This window comes from Mustela nivalis, assembly GCF_964662115.1.
Source record: "Mustela nivalis genome assembly, chromosome: 7".
NCBI classification, from domain to species: Eukaryota; Metazoa; Chordata; class Mammalia; order Carnivora; family Mustelidae; genus Mustela; species Mustela nivalis.
The window spans coordinates 83243264-83265650 of record NC_139026.1 but is presented as its reverse complement, the minus strand read 5'-3'; the positions used below and the strand labels follow the sequence as shown (position 1 = coordinate 83265650).

The 22387-nt window shown below is 37.7% G+C and overlaps 1 protein-coding gene across 4 annotated transcripts in view; it reads left to right on the top strand.

Moving 5' to 3' along the window:
- Window positions 1–22387, top strand: part of NELL2 (neural EGFL like 2) — a 407098-nt gene that overhangs the window by 112081 nt on the left and 272630 nt on the right. For all 4 annotated transcript variants that reach the window (XM_082742286.1, XM_082742288.1, XM_082742287.1 and 1 more), the window contains exon 4: window positions 9446–9596. In XM_082742286.1, coding sequence (XP_082598412.1) covers window positions 9446–9596 — 151 coding nt within the window. The remainder of the gene's footprint in view (window positions 1–9445; window positions 9597–22387) is intronic.

Below are 22387 nucleotides of genomic sequence, written 5' to 3'. Positions count from 1 at the left end.
TTCTGTTAGAACCTGCTTGTGTAGTCTGGGGTTGCACAATATATAACCTTCACATTTTTTATAAATGTGTAAACCTATATATTATGGATCCCTATTCCTTACTCTTGCTAATTAATGGGTATCAACCAAATGTTCGAGATACATAGGAAAGATCTCACCCTGATCCTGTTAGTTTTCTTTTTCTTTTTACACTCATAATTTGACTAAAGCTGAGCCAAGCCAAGCACACATATGGGTGAAAAGATAGCCAGATTTTTCATTATATGTGTGTGTATAAATATATATATGAATATATATAAATAAATAATGTATAAATATATATATGATATTTCTTTTTCTCTCTCTTATCCTTCTCAGGGACTGAATGAATATTTGATCAGACCTCAATAACAATAAAGGAATAACTTGTGATTCAGTTTTCACTTAAAAAGTTAGCTTCTGTGCATTTCTCTTTTGCACTTAGAATCACTCTTTTAATTGATATGAAAACCTCACAAAGAGAAATTATGTGTGCATTTAAGATATAACATATATACTATATAGAGGATGATTTACAAGAGGGGAAAATGTCCTAATTCATGAATTTATACAGTTTAATGTTACGATGAGTACATTGTTAATTTAAGCAATACCTCATACAGCAGTAACTGGAGTCAGTATATGAAGGTGCATTTGAACCTTCTGGTGTATGGCTAAGGGTAAGACCAGTGAAAAAAGACCAGTGAAAAATTGACTTTTCTTCCTTTTTTGAAAAAACATTCATGCGTTTCATTTATTGAAGGTTTCAATGCAAGGCCAAAGCATGTTTCATGAAGTATGATAGTCCATGAATTTAATTTTACTTATGCATTTAAGGAATTGGCTTCGATATTAGCTCACAGATTATATGCATTCAGTTTGGGTTCAATTTGATAATACATTTTGGATTGGTTTAAATAAAGATCTAGTAAATTACCAATTCTTAATTCTGCTACATATATTCAAATGATATTGTTGAAACTGCTGTCTATAGGTAATGAGGCAGTATCAGGAACACAACCAGGAATACAATGTATATTGAAGTTGTGGTTATCATTGCCATTGTCATTGTCCTGGTCATCATCGCTTTCATTTACTTAGCGTCTCTGTCTATTTAGTCGTAGTCTTGAGCAGTATTCCAATTAGGAGAAGAGATGATGAAAAGAGATCTCTGTTAGCTCATTTAGCCTCTTAATTTTGCTGGTAACAAAACAGCTGGTAACTTCCCTGGTGAGTTTGAGGGAAGCTTCACACTAGCCAAAAGCATTAATCTGATTATAAACTCAAGTGCCAATTTTAATTTTAATCTACATTGAGGATTATAACAGTGAACTAAACGAGAATACTCATTGTAGTTAATTACTACTGCTGTCTCTGAAGAACAATGTACCTGGGAAGCCAAATTACTATCAGAAGTTTACTGGTTAGCCTGGACTTGAAACAAACAAAATGGAGTGATCTACATAACTCATTATCTGTTATGTATAAAATTTTAATACTGTAATTTTAAACTCAAAATTATAGACATTTTATTGTTTGTAGCCTTCCTACATTCTTACCAAATTTTGTGCTATTTCGTTCATGAATATTCCAACATATGAGTCATAAATGATTTGCTTAATGTCAACTATTTAGTCACTAAATCCAGGAGTAGAACCTGTTATTTGTTTTTGTTTCTTGGAATGGTGTGGGTGCTTATGTTTTAATTTCTGATATATTCATGTGTGTATGTTTTTATGTGGTTGGATATTCACAAAATTAAGCCAACGATTTTGTAAATAATACACGAAGATACATATGCTTATTATGCATTGAATCAAATTATAATTAGCTGTTGATTAGAAAGAAACTTTTGAGGTTGTTTTGGTTTTTCATGGGAATAAAATATAGAAGGAGAAGTTGACTTTCCAAGAGTATGTACTGGGGTCAGCTGGTAATATGAGGGACGAATAGACAGCTAAAGGGTGAAGATGTGGAGTCATCAGATATGGGGTTGCCCCATTAGAAAGTTGTGGGTTACTCATATGTTTTGCCCAATAATTTTTTAAGGAGAATTACTTGAAAATTGTCTTTTAAAAAAGCCTTTGGCTTTATAGTTCATATCTCAATAGTTTAGAATATCTAGCTGAGAAGATTATGTAATTGAACTGTTTTGTAGATTTGTAAAGCTTAAATTGATCTGAAAATCAAGAAAAGTGTATTTTTCTTCAGAACTTATTTTTATAAAAGTTAAGTTAAAATCAGGGTTTATTTACTTAACAGAGCACTCTGGAAATCACCATCACCATCGCTTTGGTAGGGTACTACCATGTAATAATAGGAAACACATTGGCTTGCGTGGGGATTCTGGCTCTGCCATTGAATTTGGTGGGTTCATTTGTTTATATCCTAATTGTTTCTGATAGCTCTGTTGGAGAAGGTCACAGAGAGGACATGACCTCGGATTGACCTCAGCAATCAGAGGCTTCTCCCCTCCTCCCAGTCCTTGAAATGCTCACTCTGCCCACCATTCCCACAGTGGGAGTCATTTTCTGGGAAGCATTGGTGAGAGCAATGTATTGTGGCGACCGTGTCGATTGGTATAACTTGAGTGAATCCAGTTAAGGCTTCTGTATAAATTTGAGATTTTTGCCAGCAGATGGAGAGATCTGTGTCCTGCGCCTGCCCAAGGCAAGCCTTGTAAGTAAGTTCCCTTGCTTATTAAACCTGCCCCCTCCCAATCTGGAGTGGCCTGCCTCTTTTGTCTCTCCTTGCCCTCTGGGTCTGAGGCCTGTTTCAGATATCACTGGGGAAGCTCCTGAGGTTTCAAACCAGCAAGTTTCTAATAGAGTAAATTCATAGACATGAGCTCTGATTTTGAGCCACGTGAGGCGAAGATTGCAAGGGTCTGGGCTTCTCTGCCTCTCTTTCCTCATCTGTAATTTCTGTTACTGCAGAGCAATAATCCCATTTATTCAGAGTTGCTCTGAGGCTTAAATGAGATTGTTCATATTTAAGGACTTTGCAAACTACATATATAGTGTTAATCAAATTTTAGTGGCTTTGAAAATCGTAACTCTTACTTTGCCTTGAAAGTTTGCACTGAAAAGGCATGGATATTTTGAAGGGAGAGTAAGAGCAATGGACAGGAACTAGTTCTGACTTCATATATTTCTACCTGAATTTAGAAGATAACAGCCTTTCATAGTTAGAGACTGAAAAAAAAAAGTCATTTGGTGAGTTTTGGCACGGTCTAAGTCAACCTTCTTAGGCCTGAGATTAGACTGTTTTTATAATTGAATTTGCACATGGTATTTGTATTCATCTGGTTGTGTGGGGGAAAATCAATTTAGGTTTTAATATAGTGCAGATGGGGTAGAGACCTGTCGGTGGCAGAGACTCATTTGGTTCATGATGGCTGTTGTAGTCATGTGGTTTAAGTGTGAAAGAAGAAAATAATTCTTCCCAATTTCTTAGTTATTGGTTGGTGGACAAATCCCTTCTCCTTTACTAACACACCAAAAATACTTAAAGAAGCACCAGCCTGACTCTCCTTTTCAGTGAGCACTCGTGTTTGCTACCACATACATGCTTCCATTAATTTCCAGTCTACTTTTGAAATAAACCAGTCTCTCTCTCCCTCTTTCTTCCCTTCACTACAGTGTATATGGGGCTACATAACATAATGCTTAAATTCCTAAAAATTGTGACTACGTTCATTTGGGAACCCATCAATCCATCTTGGTAGCCTCCTGACTAAAAATGAATATTTTGATGGGATCGCTTCAGAACCTCTTCATTACTTATCGATAACTGCTTGAAAAAGCCACGAGTTTTTTTTTTTTTTAAGAGTTTTTTTAGGCTCTGCACATAATAAAATTTAAAAATGTTGAAACAAAGTTTTGTTTTAAACACAAGTGATTCTGCAATTAAGAAGCCCTGCTCCAGCATGGGTGTGTTGATTAGTTTTTTCCTTTCCTTTTTTTGAAGATTGTATTTATTTATTTGTCAGAGTGAGAGAGAGAGAGCATGAGCAGGGAGAGGGGCAGAAGGAGAAGCAGACACCCTGCTGAGCAAGGAGCCACACGTGGGACTGGATCCTAGAACCCTGAGATCATGACCTGAGCTGAAGGCAGATGCTTAACTCCCTGAACCATCCAGGCATCCTGTTGCTCAGTTTTTCTATGGGGTTTTATAGCAGTGTTTAAAGGCCACTCTTATCAGCTTGTTTTTCTCTGAAGAGGCAATTTGAAATGATCTCTGTCAGACTTTCATTGAAAAGAAATTCGGTTTACATTGATTTTTGTCCCTAAATGAATGATCATTCATAGTTCTGTAGAAATAGAGAGTGGTAGACAGGATTTTATCTTAAGAATAATTTGATTGCCAAAAACTTTTATGTCTGTTTCCAAATGCGGGAACTGATATTTTATGACTGAGTTTGGGATACTTAGAATGAAAGAAAGCTTTCTTTTGTTGCCACAACGGTATCATGGCTGTGGGTAGTTTTAGCGAATTCCACAGTCTCACTGCTTGAAAGAGTAATAATGGTAAGTATCCTAATCCTAATAGCCAACACATGGTGTTTACTACATGCCAAGCATAGCTAATAATCTGCATAGCTGGCATTGAAACCTCATTCTTCTGGGTTCAGAGTGTGTTCTGCCAGCCATCACTCTTTATTTCTCTATGTTTGGTTCCTAACAGGAGGCTTTGTTGAGAAATTGCTTCATATATATCTGTATTAAATTATTAATTCTGAAAGCTGAAATGATAAAAATGAAGTAAAATTAATTATCACATGATGGGTTTCTTTGACTTGATTTTCTGGTGGAGACTAAAATTGGGTCTATAGTAATAATTGTGGGAACTCAGAAGTCTCTCTGAACACTGTATAATCCTTGAGATGAAAATAGAAGGCAGGAATGTTAATTTTACAAATTGAGAAACATAAATGCAAATGAGGAAAGTGACCTTTCTTAAAATCACTACTAAGCTAGTCGCTTACGGAACTAAAAATGTTGTCTTATGTAATTACTTTTTTTCTGGATTATTTTCTATGTTGGAGCTCTCTTATTTGCATTTCTGTTTGTGAGTGGCAGTTGAGCTTAGATAAAGGATGCCACGTTCAGGAGGCAGTGTGATTTAGTGGAGAGAATACTGGAACAGAAATTATCATCCTCATCAAACTTCTGGCATGCCAGGTGCCTTTGGGTGAATCACAGGGCTATTCCTTGGTTAGTTTCATGCATTGAAAAAGGAAGTAGTAATGGTTGTCCCTTGTCAAGTTTCCAAGGCTTTATGACAACCAAAATGAAATGTGGGTTCAAAGGGAAAAATAGATCATTATACATTTTTGAAGGATACATGTTGTAAAGTAGCAGATGTGCAGCATTATATATGTGTATATATTAGGTTATATATATTGTTGCTACTCTGTGTTAGATTTAGTTTTTTCATGGTTCATCCTTTCGTCCTCTCATTCTTATGATTTCTATGATTTTAGATACTATATTCTGATGACTTCTAAATCTATATTGCCAACCTTGATCTCTCTCATGAGGTCAAGTTCTGTGGTGCCGCCTTCACAGAGAACACTCCTACCTGTGTGTCCCATCGCACATCAGAATGACCATTGCTAAAACTGATAGCCCATCTGGGTACCATCATGCTCCCACTGCATTTCCTTTCATCTGGTCTCTCAAGCTAGAAACATTAGATTTGATTAGCTTCAGTTTTCTCTTTCTTTTGCCTTTGCATGTGTTTTATTAGTGACCAAATTCTTTAGATTCTGTTTTCTAAAAATCTCTGGAATTCTACCACTCCTGTTTATTCCGATGCTCCTCATAGAATTCAGGCCCCCATCAAGTCCTTCCTGGACTCAGGCATAATGAATTTATGTAAAGCAGGTTTTTAAGAGCAACAATAGATTTAAATAATATTAAGGTGAGGTGAGGGTGGGTAAGAGATGGTGTTCTTTTGAAAGCTGAAAGTATGATGCAGTCATGATTTATACTTCCTAGAAGTGCTCTCTCTGTCAAAATCAAGTAATCTTCAGCTGTGTCCTGGGCCCCTGGGCTGGAGGTGCCAGGTGAGGAGACCATCTTGAGGTCACAGTCAGTCAGGTGAGGTTTTCTCCTTTCCATTGCCTTCCATATTGTCCCGCCCCATAACACAGGTGGGAAGTTCATGCAAGTCTGTTTGTAAATCTCTGTGTAAAGAATTTGGTTAATCGAGATAGAGGGGGGGAAAAAAACCAAAAAAACCAATGACAGTCCAATATTATTTCTTCTATCACTATAGTATGAACTGAATGGGATTTCTGCTGGCATGTTTGTGTTGGAGGGTTCCCTCCTTCTTACAAGTCACCTACCCTCATTGAGGGGGCAAAATAGGGAGGATAATGGCTGGGAGTAGAGCTTGGAGAGATGATTTGGTTTGGGAAAGGTAGTTTAGGGATGTCAAAATGTGATGTTCAAAATTTGTGAAATCTAACAGAAGAGTCTATGATCATCCGAGTTGAAAGTTTCTCAAGAGTTTTCCCTATGTTCAGCTTTTTACTTTCTTCAAATAACTTTTTGTATGGCCATCAGAGAAATTTTTCCAAAATTGAGATTGATCAATTTTTTAAAAAATGTTTCTTCACCTATCAAGTTTCCTTCACTGTGTTTTCAACCATGGTGCCTTACATTTTTATTAATGATACTCAAATGTAATCTACTCTTTTAGATCCTTCTTCCTTTCATCTTAAGTTCAATCTTTTTATATATCATTTCATCTAAAACAAAACAGAGAAAGCTTGCAAAAATAATGCAATCTCTCAACTCTCCCCCAAAATCTGACTCCAAAAACAGTGGAAAATAATATAGAGATTAGTGAATAGAATAGAATAGAATAGTGATGGTTTTCTATGCATACCAAATGACAAAACTGCTATAAACCCTCCGTAAACATCTCTTTTCTAAAAGTTCACTTGTAAGGCAGTTGTGGCCCAGTTCTAAACTCTTTTTCTCCCCATGGATGAGCTCAAGCTCTCCAGGCCACATCTTTGGATCTCTCTGTGGGTCTGATCTTCATTTCTCTATTCAGTGCAGTCCTTTCTCTGCTTCTCTCATTTGCATCCCCACCTATTATCCTGTTCAGCAAGACAAAGGATGCCTGAAAAGGGGGGGAAGCACAATAAATATTTATAATTTAATTTTAATTTGCTTTTATCTATCAAATTAAGATGAAGTGATGAAGTTTGTGAATGATTTACTTGTGTATAAATTGGAGCGGATTAAAAGTTGACACTAGATGAATTATTCTCACAGAATTACATTTTGTATGTGTCCTTGAGGAAGTGGAACATTTTGGAGCTAGGAAGAATTGTATGGAATCCCCTCCATAGCCAGTCTTATCCCTGAAGGAACTTGGGGAGAAACTATTGTGTTGACTATGGCAGAAATTGTAGATTACTGTTATGCTTTTGAGCTGTGTATATTGATTGGAGCAGAGGAAGTTTCTTTTTTGAAACAAGAAATTTCTTTTTCCCAAAACTTTGAAAAGATATCCTGGGTGTGACTTCAGTGCCCTGGATTAGGCTCATTCCTGAATCAGTGGCTGTGGACGGGGTTTGGTGTTGCTCTGACTGGTGTAGAGGGAAGTCTTATGTTGAGAGTGGGGTAGGACCATTTTTCAGTGGTAAATATCATTTCTCAGTGGTAAATAAGAGGGTTTCTTTTGTTTTGTACTGTTTGGGGTTTTTTGTTTGTTTGTTTGTGTCTTGTCTATTTTTTTTTTTAGCAAGGGTGTAAATTAATGATGGTGACAGAAATCACAGGTACATTGGCACGGAAGGTCCTGCCTATCCAGCTTTACTATTCAGGCCCATCCCGCAATGCCTGCTAGTCACTGTTTCAGCCTCGTCATGCCCTTTTACACCTTTCTGCTTTTTCACACACTATTCCTGTGACTGGAATGCTTTTCTCTCTCTTTTCTACTGGTCGACTCCTGATCAAATGCCATCTGTCTTCTGAGATCCTTCCCTCCACATGATTTTGTTGAATATTTTTCCCCTCTGTGATCTGTCCACACTTTGTTCCTACCTGTATGACAGCACTTCTTTCACTGTACTGGGATTATGCAACCCTTCCTCTATTTTATGGGTATTTTGAGGACTTTTCCATGTCTGTCCACTCTTGGTGATGGACACAGATCACAGATGGATACATCTTTATTCCATAAATTTGTGGGGCTAGAAAGGTATGAAACTTCGGATTAATCCTATAATCTGTTTCATCGAGGTTGTGGTTTTCAGTAAGATTTCTGCTATACTGCTGCTGAGGGAATGCTTGGAAATGTGTGGGAGAACTTTGGGTTATCATAATGACTGGAGTCAGGTGTCACTGGCATTTACTGGACCCGGACAAAGGGGGTTAAATGTTGTGCAACATATGGGACAGTTTTGCATAAAGAGGGATTGTTCTTTCTAAATGCTGGTAGTTTTTCCATTGAGAACTACTTAACCTAGTAGTTACCTAGACTACCTAGTCTAAAGTGAGTATAGTTACTTAGTCTACCTAGTCTAAAGCATAGAAATGAGGAGAATGGTTTGATAACAACGGAAATTTTTTCTGGCTCCCATCAGCTCTTTGCATATACTATGAATAGGAGAGCCTTCTGCTCAGTTAGCAGATGGCTTGAATGATAGGGTTTTTTCTACCCACTAAATCCATTTCTATCTGTATTGCCCCCATACCCTCTGGGTCCTGAGGTGGAGTGCAAGACTAAATGAGGTAGAAGTGTAGGGTCCAAGTTTCTGCTCTTCCAGGGCTTCTCTTCCTTGGCTAGGCTTTCTGGGAGTCTGGAGAGAGGGACATTGGAATGAAGTTCTATGTATTTCTTTGAACAATATGGTAAGACAATTTGATCTTAATGTTTCATCCACTGCACAGAAGGCTGAGAGTGACTAATTTCAATGATCTTTTAAAAAATCTATTTATAGCATGCCTTCTGGCTAAAGACATCAATGTGGAAGGTGACACATAGATTTAAATCCCGTTTTCCGTCATGAGGTGTCAGAAAAGCTAAATGGCTCTATCATGGTCTTTTAGGTCCTATTCTAGGAAGTACATCTTTTTGCTCATGGTTGACACTGACGTGGTTGTGGTATCCAGGATAAAATATGTCAGGAGAAAACTTGGGAGCACACTTCTTCAAACAGGCTTCTTTGATTCTTTGCCTCAAAGGGGACATTTTTGAAAAAAAGATTCCTGGAACAAAAGTTTAGTAATTGGTTGACTGTCTGGTGTTCTATTAACTATGTAGCATTTAAGTCTTGTTTAAAGAGTCTGAAACTTAGTATATCAGTTGTTACTTGATAATGTTTTTTTGAAAGATGCTGCATGGAAAAGATACTTTATAAAATCAAATTTTAGTCTATTTAGTGTATCTTTCCTTTTTTTAGATACTCCCAGAAGTATAAAGGCTTCCACCGCCACAGCTGAGCAGTTTTTTCAGAAGCTGAGAAATAAACATGAATTTACTGTTTTGGTGACTCTAAAACAGACCCACTTAAATTCTGGAGTTATTCTCTCCATTCACCACTTGGATCACAGGTGAGTGTGGCTGCTGGGGTTTTCGTGTTTTCGTTATACATAGTTAAATGAACATATTCAGAAGAAGTAAACAAAAGCAAGATATACTCTACACAAGATTGGTAGGCAACAGCTAGAATAATTTTGCTACATTATGCAAAATCACCAACACCAGTAATTGAGATCAGCTAAGATGCAGACGGAGATGGATGTTGCTAAAAGCACACAAAAATCACCATTCCTAAGACACACTTATGAGTGACTAAATTCCTCATGAAATTTCTTCCTCAGTGTTAAAGACAAACATATTTCTTCTTAATTTGTGAATAGCCACAAAAATACTATATTCAATTTCTTTAGGAAATTCCCTGGGTCTAGAATTTAATAGTCTTATAGTTTTAGCCATTGACAGATAACTGCTTTTTTGACGCACCTCTCAGACAGCAGCCGTTACAACTATGTTCTTGGATGTGTATTAAATTAAAATACTATGTAGTATCTCCCAGCTTCGCACATGTGTAGAAGCATGATTAGGAGAGTTTGTGGGAGTAATGGTGAGGGGGAGGGGAGGGGAAGGAGGAGAAGAGTCATTCATGACTCTGTGTAAACAGAGATTGTTACTGAATAATAGCAAACATCTCCAAATGATTCCTTCCTTTTTTTTTTAAAAGATGTATTTATTTGAGAGAGAGAGCACATGATCATGCATGCTTGTGAGTGAGTGGGGGAGGGGCAGAGGGTGAGAATCTTCAGACAGACTTCAAGCTGAGTGTGGAGTCTGATGTGGGGCTCTGTCCCTGGTCCCCGAGATCGTGACCTGAACTAAAACCAAGAGTTGGATCCTTAACTGACTGGGCCACCGAGGCATCCCCTAAATGATTCATTTGTGAAAGAATAACTACAGTTCTGACAATGCAAGTTCCTTCATTTTCACGTTTTGAATACCCACTCCATGACTTACTACTAACTGTGGACCTTGAGCAAGTCACATAGTCTTTCTGTAATACAGTTTTCTCAGTTGTGAAATGGGAATAGTGATAGCCTATTTCATAGCTTGTGGTGAAGATTAAAGAGTTTATATATGTCAAATGTTTAAAATATATAAGAGGTTTTAATGATCCTTTTCAGGTGTGGGCAGAAACCCTCTTTTCTTGGTTTATCTTATCAGAGATGAGGCAACCTAGGTCTTTATAAATCTTTATTAAATACTGGGGCGCCTGGATGGCTCAGTGGTTTAAAGCCTCTGTCTTCGGCTTAGGTCATGTTCCTAGAGTCCTGGGATCCAGCCCTGCATTGGGCTCTCTGCTCAGCAGGGAGCCTGCTTCCCCCCCTCTCTCTGCCTGCCTCTCTGCCTACCTGTGATCTCTGTCTGTCAAATAAATAAATAAAATCTTTAAAAAGAAATAAATAAAAATGAACCTTAATACTAAAGAGCAAACAGAAGCATGAATGTGTGAGAACAAAACAGAGCATGCTGATGTAGAGAGCATGGTACCTGATCACAATCTACCTGGATTATTCTATTAAGGCCCTGTCTTGTTCCATCTGTAGCCCCAGAGGGTTGGCATAACTTCCTAGGCCCCTCACTTGGGCTTCTTTCCTCCTCTAAGTTCTAACCTATGATTGAGAGGAGGGCGCCACACTAGAGTTCACTTAAGACCTTTAAGGCAGAGCAAGAAAAGGAGAGGTGCCATCTTCAAAGGTTCACTCGGGCTTTTCTTCTTCGTTTGTTTCTGGTGCCAGGGATAGGCCTTGTCTTCAAGTAATTGATACCTGAACTCCTTGCTTACAGTGCTTTGATTTTGCCTATCTCACCTGGGCTTTAGGCAACATGATTCACATTTAATAAAGGAACATTGTTCCTTTATAGAGCAGCCTGATTTATTGCTGATTCTTTCTCCTCCTCCTCCTCCTTCTTTTTAAGATGTATTTATTTGCAAGAGAGAGAGAGAGCACGAGTAAAGGGAGGCACACAGGGAGAGGGAGAGAATCCTCAAGCAGATTCCCCACTGAGCACAGAGCCTGACACAGAGCTCGATCCCAGGACCCTAAGATCACGACCTGAGCTGAAATCAAGATTTGGACACTTCACTGACTGAGCCACCCAGGCTCCTCTAGTGCTGTTTATTTATGCTTGTGAAAAAAAAATTTCTCCTGTATTTTGGACATTAGATTTTTCTGCTGGGTAACTTTTCCCCACATGGAACTCATCCAGCCTCCTTCCAGATGGCATATCCTTATATCCACGATGGCTACTGCAGCCTCCCATCTTACCCCCCTTGTCTCGGAGCTGAGTAGCCAGTGCTGGTTACTCCATCTGCTCCTCTAGACTTAACTGGCAGCATTTCACAAGGTCCACTGCCCTCATCTATATGCGTCCCAGATGGGCAATGTTTTTGTTGGTCCCTGGAGTTGAATATAATGAGTAACTGTACAAATGTTTGACCAGCACAGACTTCTTGTAATCTATACACTTTCAATCTAATGCTTACTGAGATGGTTTGAAAATTATTTTTAGCATCTTAAACAGTAAGTATGTGGAACTCTGAAATACCTGATCATAATCGGGTAGATTCTTGATGAAAGATCTGAGGAAGAATGACTTGCTGTCAGGTGGATTTTTTTCTTGCTCTGCCTGTGAAGTAGATGTGTGAAAACACATGAGAATTTATATTGAGTTATTTCAATGAAAGAGAATATTTGTTTTTTTTTTTTTAAATCAATATGGCAATATATTTTCATTGTAGAAAATATGGAAAGCGGACAAGTATAAAGAAATAGAAAAACTACAAATTGTATTACCAAAAGGAGACCAATGTCGACATTCTGTCATATTTTGCTTTAGTCCTTTTGTCTGTGTGTGTAGATATGTCATGTTTTATTTAATCAGTCCCTTACTTTGGATATTTAGCTCATTTCCTTTTTTAACTTTAATAAATAACACCATAAGGCATATATTTATACATACATTTTTGTGCTCAACTCTTGGGCTTTCTAGTTATACTTGTTACATTCAATATTAATTCTGTAATTCCTTGTTTTACTTATTCTTTCTTTATATCATCTATGAGTTTGATAACACTTACTTAAAAAGCATATTTGAGATATAGTATATCTTTCTGTGTTATAAAAAAAATCATTTTGATTTGTAAGGCACTTTTTATTTGTTTAGTAAGCTGGCAGTTATTAAAGACACTGTGCATTGGCTCGTTTGATCCTCAGCACTGATGAGTGGTTAAGAATGCAGGTCAAGAGGGGCACTGCGTGCATTCCTGTCCTAGCTCTAACACTCACTGGCCTCATGATCTTGTGCAAATGGCTTACCTCTTCTGTGCCTCAGGTTCATCATCTCTAAGTTCATATAAGGTGCTTGAGAACACTAGAGTAAAAGATGCCACAAAAGTGCCATAATTATACAAAGTCAATACGCCAATTCCCATTTCACAGATAAGAAATCCAAGCCCAGAGAGCTTAAGTTGTTGGAGGTTCCCAAAACCAAGTGGAGGTAGGGTTTAAACTCAGGTCATTGCACTACAGAGCCAGAATGCTGGATGAGTGTCTGTGGGTGGTTGTTCGACTTGGTTCTTTTCTGCCCCCTTAATTCACAGCATCACTTAGCTAGTTAGTGACAGAATCTGAACCCACATCCATTTATTCAGACTCTCGAGTGTGGTGCTTTTACCAGTACACTGTGATAGGTCCTAACTTGCCAGCACCCTGACAGATCTTGGTTGTGGGGTGTGTGTGTGTGTGTGTTCTGGTATTGTTATCTTTCTTCCCTTCATCTTGTTCTGACTCATATTTTTAATTTCATCATTTCCTGAACACTTATTTATTTATTCTCTGCTTTCTTTCACTAAAAATATAAGGTGGTTTATAGAGATATCTGTAGGACAACAAGATAAGAGTAAAATGAAATATGAAAGTCAGGGCAAAGGAAAAATAGAAACCCAGTTGGATGATTAAGATAATGCAGTTATTCTTGGTTCCAAGACCAGAGATGCTTTAGGACAGGATAGAGTGAGTGTCTTTAGAGAAACGAGTTTAGAGGGCTTCACCTCAGTTGGTGACATCATGCTGTAATGCACTTTGGAAAAAGCAAAGCTACAGGGATGTCAGGAACGTGTGTCAAGGTGTGAAGGTCTTTGAAACCATACGGCACCCTTGATATTGTGCAGCCAAATTTTCCTACTAATATTCTTATCCCCATAGTGCCTCCAATATGAAACTCTGATAAAAGACCATGACCTTAAGGCAATATTCCATATAAATTGCTTTTCTCAGAGTAATACTGAATTCAGGTTAGACTTCTCTAGTAAATATTCCAATTGTAGCTATTTTGACACCTCAGTGAGAGTTAAATGTTGAGTGAACAGCAATAGGAATTGAGTTGGAGGAAATACTGACATTTTATGTGAAAATTGAGTAGCCTAACAAGGACACAGCTGAATAGAAGACGCACATTTTTGCCTGAAGGAGGCAGTTCTCAAGAGCAGGGCCATGCTATTCCTCAGGAAGTAGATGACATATTGCTGAATGGATTCCATAGAATGTGGAAATTTTTAATTATGCTATAAATTTCAAACATTGTATATGTTATTTATAGGAAATTTTGCAAATGAGGTAAATTACCAAGAAGGAAATAAAAATCATCTGTAGTTTTACCACCTGGGAATATTTTCTACTAATACTTTCAGTTATAAAGGTCTACATGAGGGTAGATGTATAGTATTTTAAAAGTTGAATCCTACTGTACATGATATTTTACAATGTTTTAAAATTAACAAAATATCTTGAGGATTTTCCCATGCCAACAAATCCTCATTTATAATCAAGTTTTTTTTTTTTTTAAAGATTTTATTTATTTATATGAGAGAGATCACAAGTAGGCAGAAAGGCAGGCGGGGGCGGGGGGAAGCAAGTTCCCTGCTGAGCATAAAGCCCAATGCGGGGCTTGATCCCAGGACCCTGGGACCATTACCTAAGCTGGAGGCTTTAACCCACTGAGCCACCCAGGTGCCCCTATAATCCAGTTTTTAATAACCAAAGATTATCCCATCATTGGATACAAATAAAAATAGAGATAATCAGATTCTTATTTCTGCCATTAAAAAATCCTAAGTGTCCAAAAAGTATTTAATTCTGATCAGTGTAAGTACCTGAGGTATCCACTAAAATAAGCTGGTTTGCAAAATCTGTCTCTGGATAAAGTGAATGAATTTATGTGCTCCACAGATTGGTTAGCTATATGTACTAGTTAAATGTTGAAAAACACCTGTCTCAGTGGAGAGTTGATCCTTTAACTGGTGGGGATTAGGAGCAGGTTCAGCTCTCCATAAGGTCCTTCTAGTTCACAGAAGAGCTCTTCCGTGCCTTGGGGAAGCTCATTTTCTAGTTGCATTTGGGGTTGATGGGGAGAGTTTGTGATGCTTCATCCAAGCACATGTTCTTACGGGCCAGGTAGGAAGCACAAACAAGAACTTGAGTTCTTCCTATGACTTAGGCTTCGTGGGTTAGACCACAGGGTGCCTGCTATAGACCTGTTACTAAGTAAACATTAATATTCTTACCACAAATGTGAAACTACTTCTCTCCTTTATGTCAGTCCCTGATGCCAATCGTATTGCGATCCTGGCTGATTGCCAGGAGAGCCTGGCTACCAGACTGTTCGGGTGCCAAATTAAGTAGGCACAAGTCCCTAAGAAAGAGAAACGGGCATGAATATCAGCTTCAGCATGGGCAGAGATGAAAAAAAAGTGATGTGTTAATGCCAGGCACACGGCCAGTCTGCTCATCATCAGTGTGTCACTTCCGTGCTTTCCCTCTTCTTGTCCAAATGCTGCCCATATTTCAGAATTCTGCTTACATCTCCAGAGAGCTTTTCTTGACCTTTCTAGTTTACATGACTTTCTTACTGCATTTGCCTCCAATGCAGTTTTTAAATTTGTGCCACTCTTTCTGGCATTCTGATGTATAACATCTTATATTGTGCTGCATGTATACACATATGTATTAGTTGTATATTGGATACTAAAAATTTCATTTGCTGCCTTTGATCACAATTGTAATAAATATTTATTGAGGACTTTTTAATTTAAGTTTTAATTTTTTTTTTTTTTGAATTGGTAGTACATCACATGGTTCAAAATTTAAAAGGCACAGCAGGTTATAGAGAAGAAAAGTCCACCTCTCTCCCTGTCCCCAGCCACCTGCTTTCTATCCCTGGGGGCAACCACTATTATCATTAAAAACATTTTGAAAAAAAGAAGGAGAAGAAGTTGCGGCTCAGCCAATCAGTGGTGTGCTGGTGTTTATTCATACTGGCTTATGGGAGTTGAAACTTTGTGAGTTGTCATTATTATGATAGCTTAAAGTAGGCCACGGTGTGAGTACTTAACAGCGTGGAAATCAGCAAATGCTACAAAGCAGGGACTTTACTTCTGGATGTATTTTAATTTATAAATATTATTTGTTTCAGTCTTTGTTCCATCTTTCTTATACAATGAACAAATATTTTAGAATTATTTCTCTAGAGAACAGAGAGCCAGTTGTTGGACATTTATGAACACTACTACCTTAGTCCTGGCATCTAGAGATAACCACCGTTACACTCTGGGATGCAGCTTTCTGGTCTTTTTCCCAGGTGTACATAGTTGTACACCAGTTGTACATAGTTGATAACAAATCCTGATTAGATTTTAAGATTTGTCTTTTTTTTTTCTTGCTGTTAAGGATTGTGCATTGTTCGTATAAACCCCATTTCATGTACCATGTTGTCACACAGCATTACATGGTAAATAATTATTTGATGGATGAAGTAATACGTGGAAGATCAAGAGAAAGATCATCATGAGTGCACCAGGAATCATTAGTAACGTCACAAAGTTTTAATCAAGCTAGGGCAAAGGACCTGAAGAATGCTGAAATTGCTATATTGATGCAGGCTGCCTAATCTATTCTGAAATGTCATTAGCTCTAGTGTGAGACTTTCACTAACTGGCAGTCACTGCCTTGAAAAGGCTGTAAGTCCCGTTCTTAGAGAATAGCGACACCTGTAATGAGCTATATGGCAGCGTCTCAGCCGGTGCGTTCAGGCTGGAAGCCTAATCACACAACTTTGTTGGTTTGGACATCTGAGACTAATAGACCCACTCTGGATTCTGGGGTATCTGAAGTGCACAAACGGCAAGACGGAAGTAGGAAAGACAGACATCACAACATCTCAGAATTGGAAGAGGGCTTAAGTCAAACCTTGGTACTGAAATACAGCTTCAAAGTTACATGATTACAAAACTGTGGGGAACCTCATCAGCAGTGTCCTGGTGTTCTGTGAGTAGTCTTACTTGGCCTCCCAGCTGAGACTTCAATGGTGTTTCCAACAGTATTTTTCAAGTAGGGGCTATTATTAAAAATTAGATCACAGACTTTCTGTGAGCACAGTGTAAAAAGCTGGTAGACTCTTCAGCTGTCTCTGTGTCTATTTGGCTAATACCAGTATTATCTGAAACAACAAACCATAATATATGACACTTTGTGTCTGAAAGAATGAAGACGTTCAGGCAGATCAGAGAATTCTCTCATCATTATGGTTTTCTGACTATTGCATTTCAAAAGGGAAAAAATAAAATAGAGAAATAATTCCAAGAGACTGATTCGCTTATCTATTTATACAGGAGATTTAGAAGAGAGACATGAAAACAGTAAACACTCACTGAAAAGCAAAGTATATTTATAAGTTAAAATAAACGAAAAAATCTCCCCAAGTTGCAAAATGACTCTGTTCTCTTCCTCCATCTTCTATAAATTTGCTTTACAAATACATGGGAAGAATTTGTGGCAGTAGCTTTGCAAATAAATACAAACTGTCTTGTAGTCTGCCATCATCTTCCATATTAATAAAGTTGAGGTGAAATAAATGAGATTTTTTTTCCTACTCTCTTAGTATTAATTATTATACATTCTGGATGAGTAAGAATGTATTTATGTATGAGGCTGATAAAATGTATCTTCATATTTGTGAGTGCTTGTCATGTAGTAAGCCATTTCTCTTTCTTGACATTACTAAGTAAAAATTAAACTTGCTGGCAATATTTGCTTGGCTTAATGGTTCTGAACTAAAAGATGACTGTTTATCATGGATAAAATTAACAGACTGATATAACAGCTACTATACCCTTTACTTTTTCATTGCACATTGCTTAATAAATAATGTTAAAGGTAATAGGACTTATAAACTAAAATTTCAAACTCCAAGTTCTTCATAATTCACAAAACCTTCATATTCTATTCTCTTAAAGTATGTTTATCATTATTTATATCTCAAATAAAATTACATCTTAATGTGTATTTTGACACCCCCCCCACTTTATTAGAAAAGCTGCAATGTATATTCTGAGGTGGATAAGCATGCAAATGTCACTACCAAGTAGGCATGGTGAATTGCTCATCAAAGAAACAATTAAAGTTAAGACAGCAAGCAAATGGGATTTCTCATAGTTTGTGTGTACCAAATTTATACATAGATAAAGTGATGAAAGCAAGTACACATTTTAATATAGAGAGGTTATTTCATGGAGCACAGATCTCTCTTTCGTACTGAAGAACTGAGGCCCTGTTTTCCTTCCTTTACGGGTGCCACTCTTGCTGCAGGACCAAGGAGTGAATCAGTTCTGCTGCTGCCCCCCCCCCCATCCACTCCCATCACACATTTTGGGTATTTACCTCCTTAGAGATGCAAAGGACCGGGAGTATTTGTAGTCCTCCATCCTATTTGACCGTGTTCAGGTATCAGGCCCCAAATATTGTAGACAAACACAGGACCCTTCTGCCATATCCATCTCGTAGCCTTTTTGCATCTACTCTTTACTCCAGATGTGCACCTACCTGTGACTTGGCTGTTGTGTAGGCAACTGTTTCTGAGGGTCAAGCCTTGCATGTTTGAGGAAATCAACCTGGTGTTCCTGCTTGAATATTTTCGTGCTCCCCCTTTCTACATTGCCATGTTACTTCTTTTTATGTGATAGTAAAGGTTAATTGTTCATTAGAAATAATTGGCCCATGTAGCTATTAATGATCAGTTTGCTACTTTTTAATTTATTTATTATTTTTTTTTCTGGCATTAAAAAAGAATACTTCTAATGATGAAAAGATTTTTCTAAATATTTCCTCAGGAATGGAAAGTTCGAGAATTATTTTAGTTCTTTTTTTTTTCTTTGATCAACACTTGTGACTTCATTTTTTCCCTTCCTACCATTTTTGAAGATGCTGACATGTCAAAAATTTAGGGCATAGTAGCTTTCCCCCATTGCCTTTAGGTCAGATAGTCTTTTTTTTTTTTTTTTAAGATTTTTTATTTATGTATTTGACAGACAGAGATCACAAGTAGGCAGAGAGGCAGGCAGAGAGAGAGGAGGAAGCAGGCTCCCCGCGGAGCAGAGAGCCCGATGCAGGACTCAATCCCAGGACCCTGGGACCATGACCTGAGCCGAAGGCAAAGGCTTTAACCCACTGAGCCACTCAGGCTCCCTCAGATAGTCTTTTTTATTAAATATGTATTTTTTAATGGTTTCCTTTTCATCTAATGCTTGAAGCCATCTAAAATTTATTTTAGGTTAAAAAATGAAGCTCTAAACATTTTTTTAAACAGATAACTATTTCAACATCTTTTAACTCTTTCCCCTCCCTTCAACAGCAACTCCTTCATCATAAATGCAGTCTTATACTGATATTAAAAATCAGGGGCGCCTGGGTGTCTCAGTGGACTAAAGCCTCTGCCTTCGGCTCAGGTCATGATCCCAGTGTCCTGGGATCGAGCCCCGCATCGGGCTCTCTGCTCAGCGGGGATCCTGCTTCCTCCTCTCTCTCTGCCTGCCTCTCTGCCTACTTGTGATTTCTCTCTGTCAAATAAATAAATAAAATCTTAAAAAAAAAATCAGTCCTGGAGTGCTGAGGTGGCTCAGTTGGTTAGGCAACTTCCTTCGACTCAGATCATGATTGTGGAGTCTTGGGATCAAGTCCTGCATCAGGCTCCCTGCTCAGCAGGGGTAGTCTGCTTCTCCCTCTGATCCTCTCCTCCTTATGCTGTCTCTCACTCTCTCTCTCTCTCTCTCACACACACACACACACACCAAAAAAAAAAAAAAAAAAAAATCCCGACTCTCCTGTTTCATTAGTCAGTCTGCTTATTTTTGTACCAGTAATGTGCTTGCATAAACACTTTTTGGTTTAAATGAGTTCCATGTAATGAGGACATTAACTCTATGTCATCTGTATTCTTCATCTGCATTAAAGTCTTTATGGTATTTTTGATATACTAAATTTCCTTACCTGATAATCCTATCTCTATAGGATGGGATTATGTTAATGATATAGTGAAGAAAAAATACATTATTTTCTCTTCCCTGAAAGAGAAGAGAAAGTCAGTTAGAAAATTTAAGGAAAAGAAGAAAATTTCAGCTGACTGATATTAGCTGTGCACTTTCTTTGTAACCTTAATTATGTTGAGATATGTTCCTTTTATGCCTAATTTATTTTAAAGAGTTTTGATCATGAATGGGTATGGAATTTTGCCAAATGATTTTTTCCTTTGTCTATTGAGATTATCATATTTTATTCATTCTATTAATGTGATGTATCACATTGGTTGATTTGCATATATTGAACCATCCTTGCATACCTCAATAAATCCCACTTTATCATGATGATCTTTTTAACATGCTGCTGAATTGGTTTGTTAGTCTTTTATTGAGAATTTTTTATCTATATTCATCACTGGCTGATAGTTTCACTTCTAGTAGTGTCTTTTTCTGGTTTTGGTGTCAGGAAAATGCTTGCCTTCTAAAATGAGTTTGAAAGTATTCCATCATCTTTGATTTTTTTGGAATGATTTGAGAAGAATTGGTGTTAATTCTTTGAATGTTTGGTAAAATTCACCAGTGAAACCATATGGTCCTGGGCTTTTCTTTATTGGAAGATTTTTGATTACTGATTCAGTTTTGTTACTAGTAATTTGTCTATTCAGATTTGATGTTTTTTCCCCTGATTCCTTCTTGGTAAGCTGTGTGTTTCTAAGAATTTTTCCATTTCTTCTATGTTGTCCAGTTTGTTGGGGTATAGTTGTTCACAGTAGCCTCTTCTGATTCTTTGAATTTCTGTAATGTATGTTTTTTTTTTTTTCCTCACTTAAAAATGTTTACATGTGCTCAGGAATTCATTTTTAGAAATAGGTATTACCTTTAACACAGTGGAAGTGTGGGTGGTTATTATATTTTGATAGAAAATACCACTTTTTAACAATTTGCAATATAGATTGATTTGGATTTGGCTCTTGACAGTTTCATCTCCATTTTCTCTCTTTTCCCACAGGTGATAAAGCCAACATTTGTTTAGGATTACAATGCCTTACTCTTTACCAATATCTTCTTTTTTAAATCAGCATATAATGTGTTATTGTTTCAGGGGTACAGGTCTGTGAATCATCAGTCCTGCACAATTCACAGCACTCACTATAGCACATATCCTCTCCAATGTCCATCACCCAGCCACCCCATCCCTCGCACCCCATCCCCTCCAGCAACCTTGTGTTGTTTTTTTATTTATAATTTTTTAAAAGATTTTATTCATTTATTTGACAGACAGAGATCACAAGTAGGCAGAGAGGCAGGCAGAGAGAGAGATGGGGGGAAGCAGGCTCCCTGCTGAGCAGAGAGCATGATGCGGGGCTTGATCCCAGAACCTTGGGATCATGACCTGAGCCAAAGGCAGAGGCTTTAGCCCATGGAGCCACCCAGGTGCCCCTATTTATAATTTTTTTGATTTGAGTCCTTTCTCTTCTTCTTGGGTTAGCCTAGCTAGGGTTTTGGGGGTCTTTTTTTTTTTCAATTTTGTTTATCTTTTCATAGAATCAACTCTTAGTTTAGTTAATCTTCTCTAGTGTTTCTCTATTTTATTTATTTATTTTTATCTTACCAATTATTTTCTTTCTTCTGCTAATATTGGGCCCAGCTTATTCTTCTTTTTCTAGTTCCTTTTAAGATACAGAGTTAGGATGCTTATTTGGGATCTTTGTTGCTTCTTCTTCTTTCTTTTTTTCTTTTTTTTTTTTTTAAGATTTTATTTATTTATTTGACAGATAGAGATCACAAGTAGGCAGACAGACAGGCAGAGAGAGAGGAGGAAGCAGGCTTCCTGCTGAGCAGAGAGCCCGATGCGGGGCTCGATCCCAGAACTCTGAGATCAAGACCTGAGCCGAAGGCAGAGGCTTAACCCACTGAGCCACCCAGGTGCCCCTCTTTCTTTCTTTCTTTCTTTTTTTTAAAAGATTTTATTTATTTGAGTCGGGGAGACAGAATGAGCAAGCAGGAGTGCAAGAGGAGGGGGAGGAAGAAACAGCCTTTTTGCTGAGCAGGAATCCTGTTGTGGGGCTCAGTCAAAGGACTCTGGGATCAGGACCTGAGCCAACAGCAGATGCTTAACCCACTGAGCCATGCAGGCACCCCTCTTTCTTGTTTCTTAATGTAGACATTTATTGCAATGAACTTCCCTCTTGGAATTGCTTTTGCTGCATATATAAGTTCTGGTTTGTTGTGTTTTTGCCTTAAGAAACTCTTTTCTTTTTCCATTAATTTCTTCTTTATTGGTTGTTCAGGAGAATGGTTGTTTAAGTTCCATGTATTTGTGAATTTTCCAGTTTTCTTCTTTTTTATTGATTTCTAGTTTATGCCATTGTGGTCAGAGAACATACTGGTATGATTTCAATTTTCTTTAATTTGCTAAGATTGTTACATGGCCTGTCAAATTGTCTATCTTGGAAA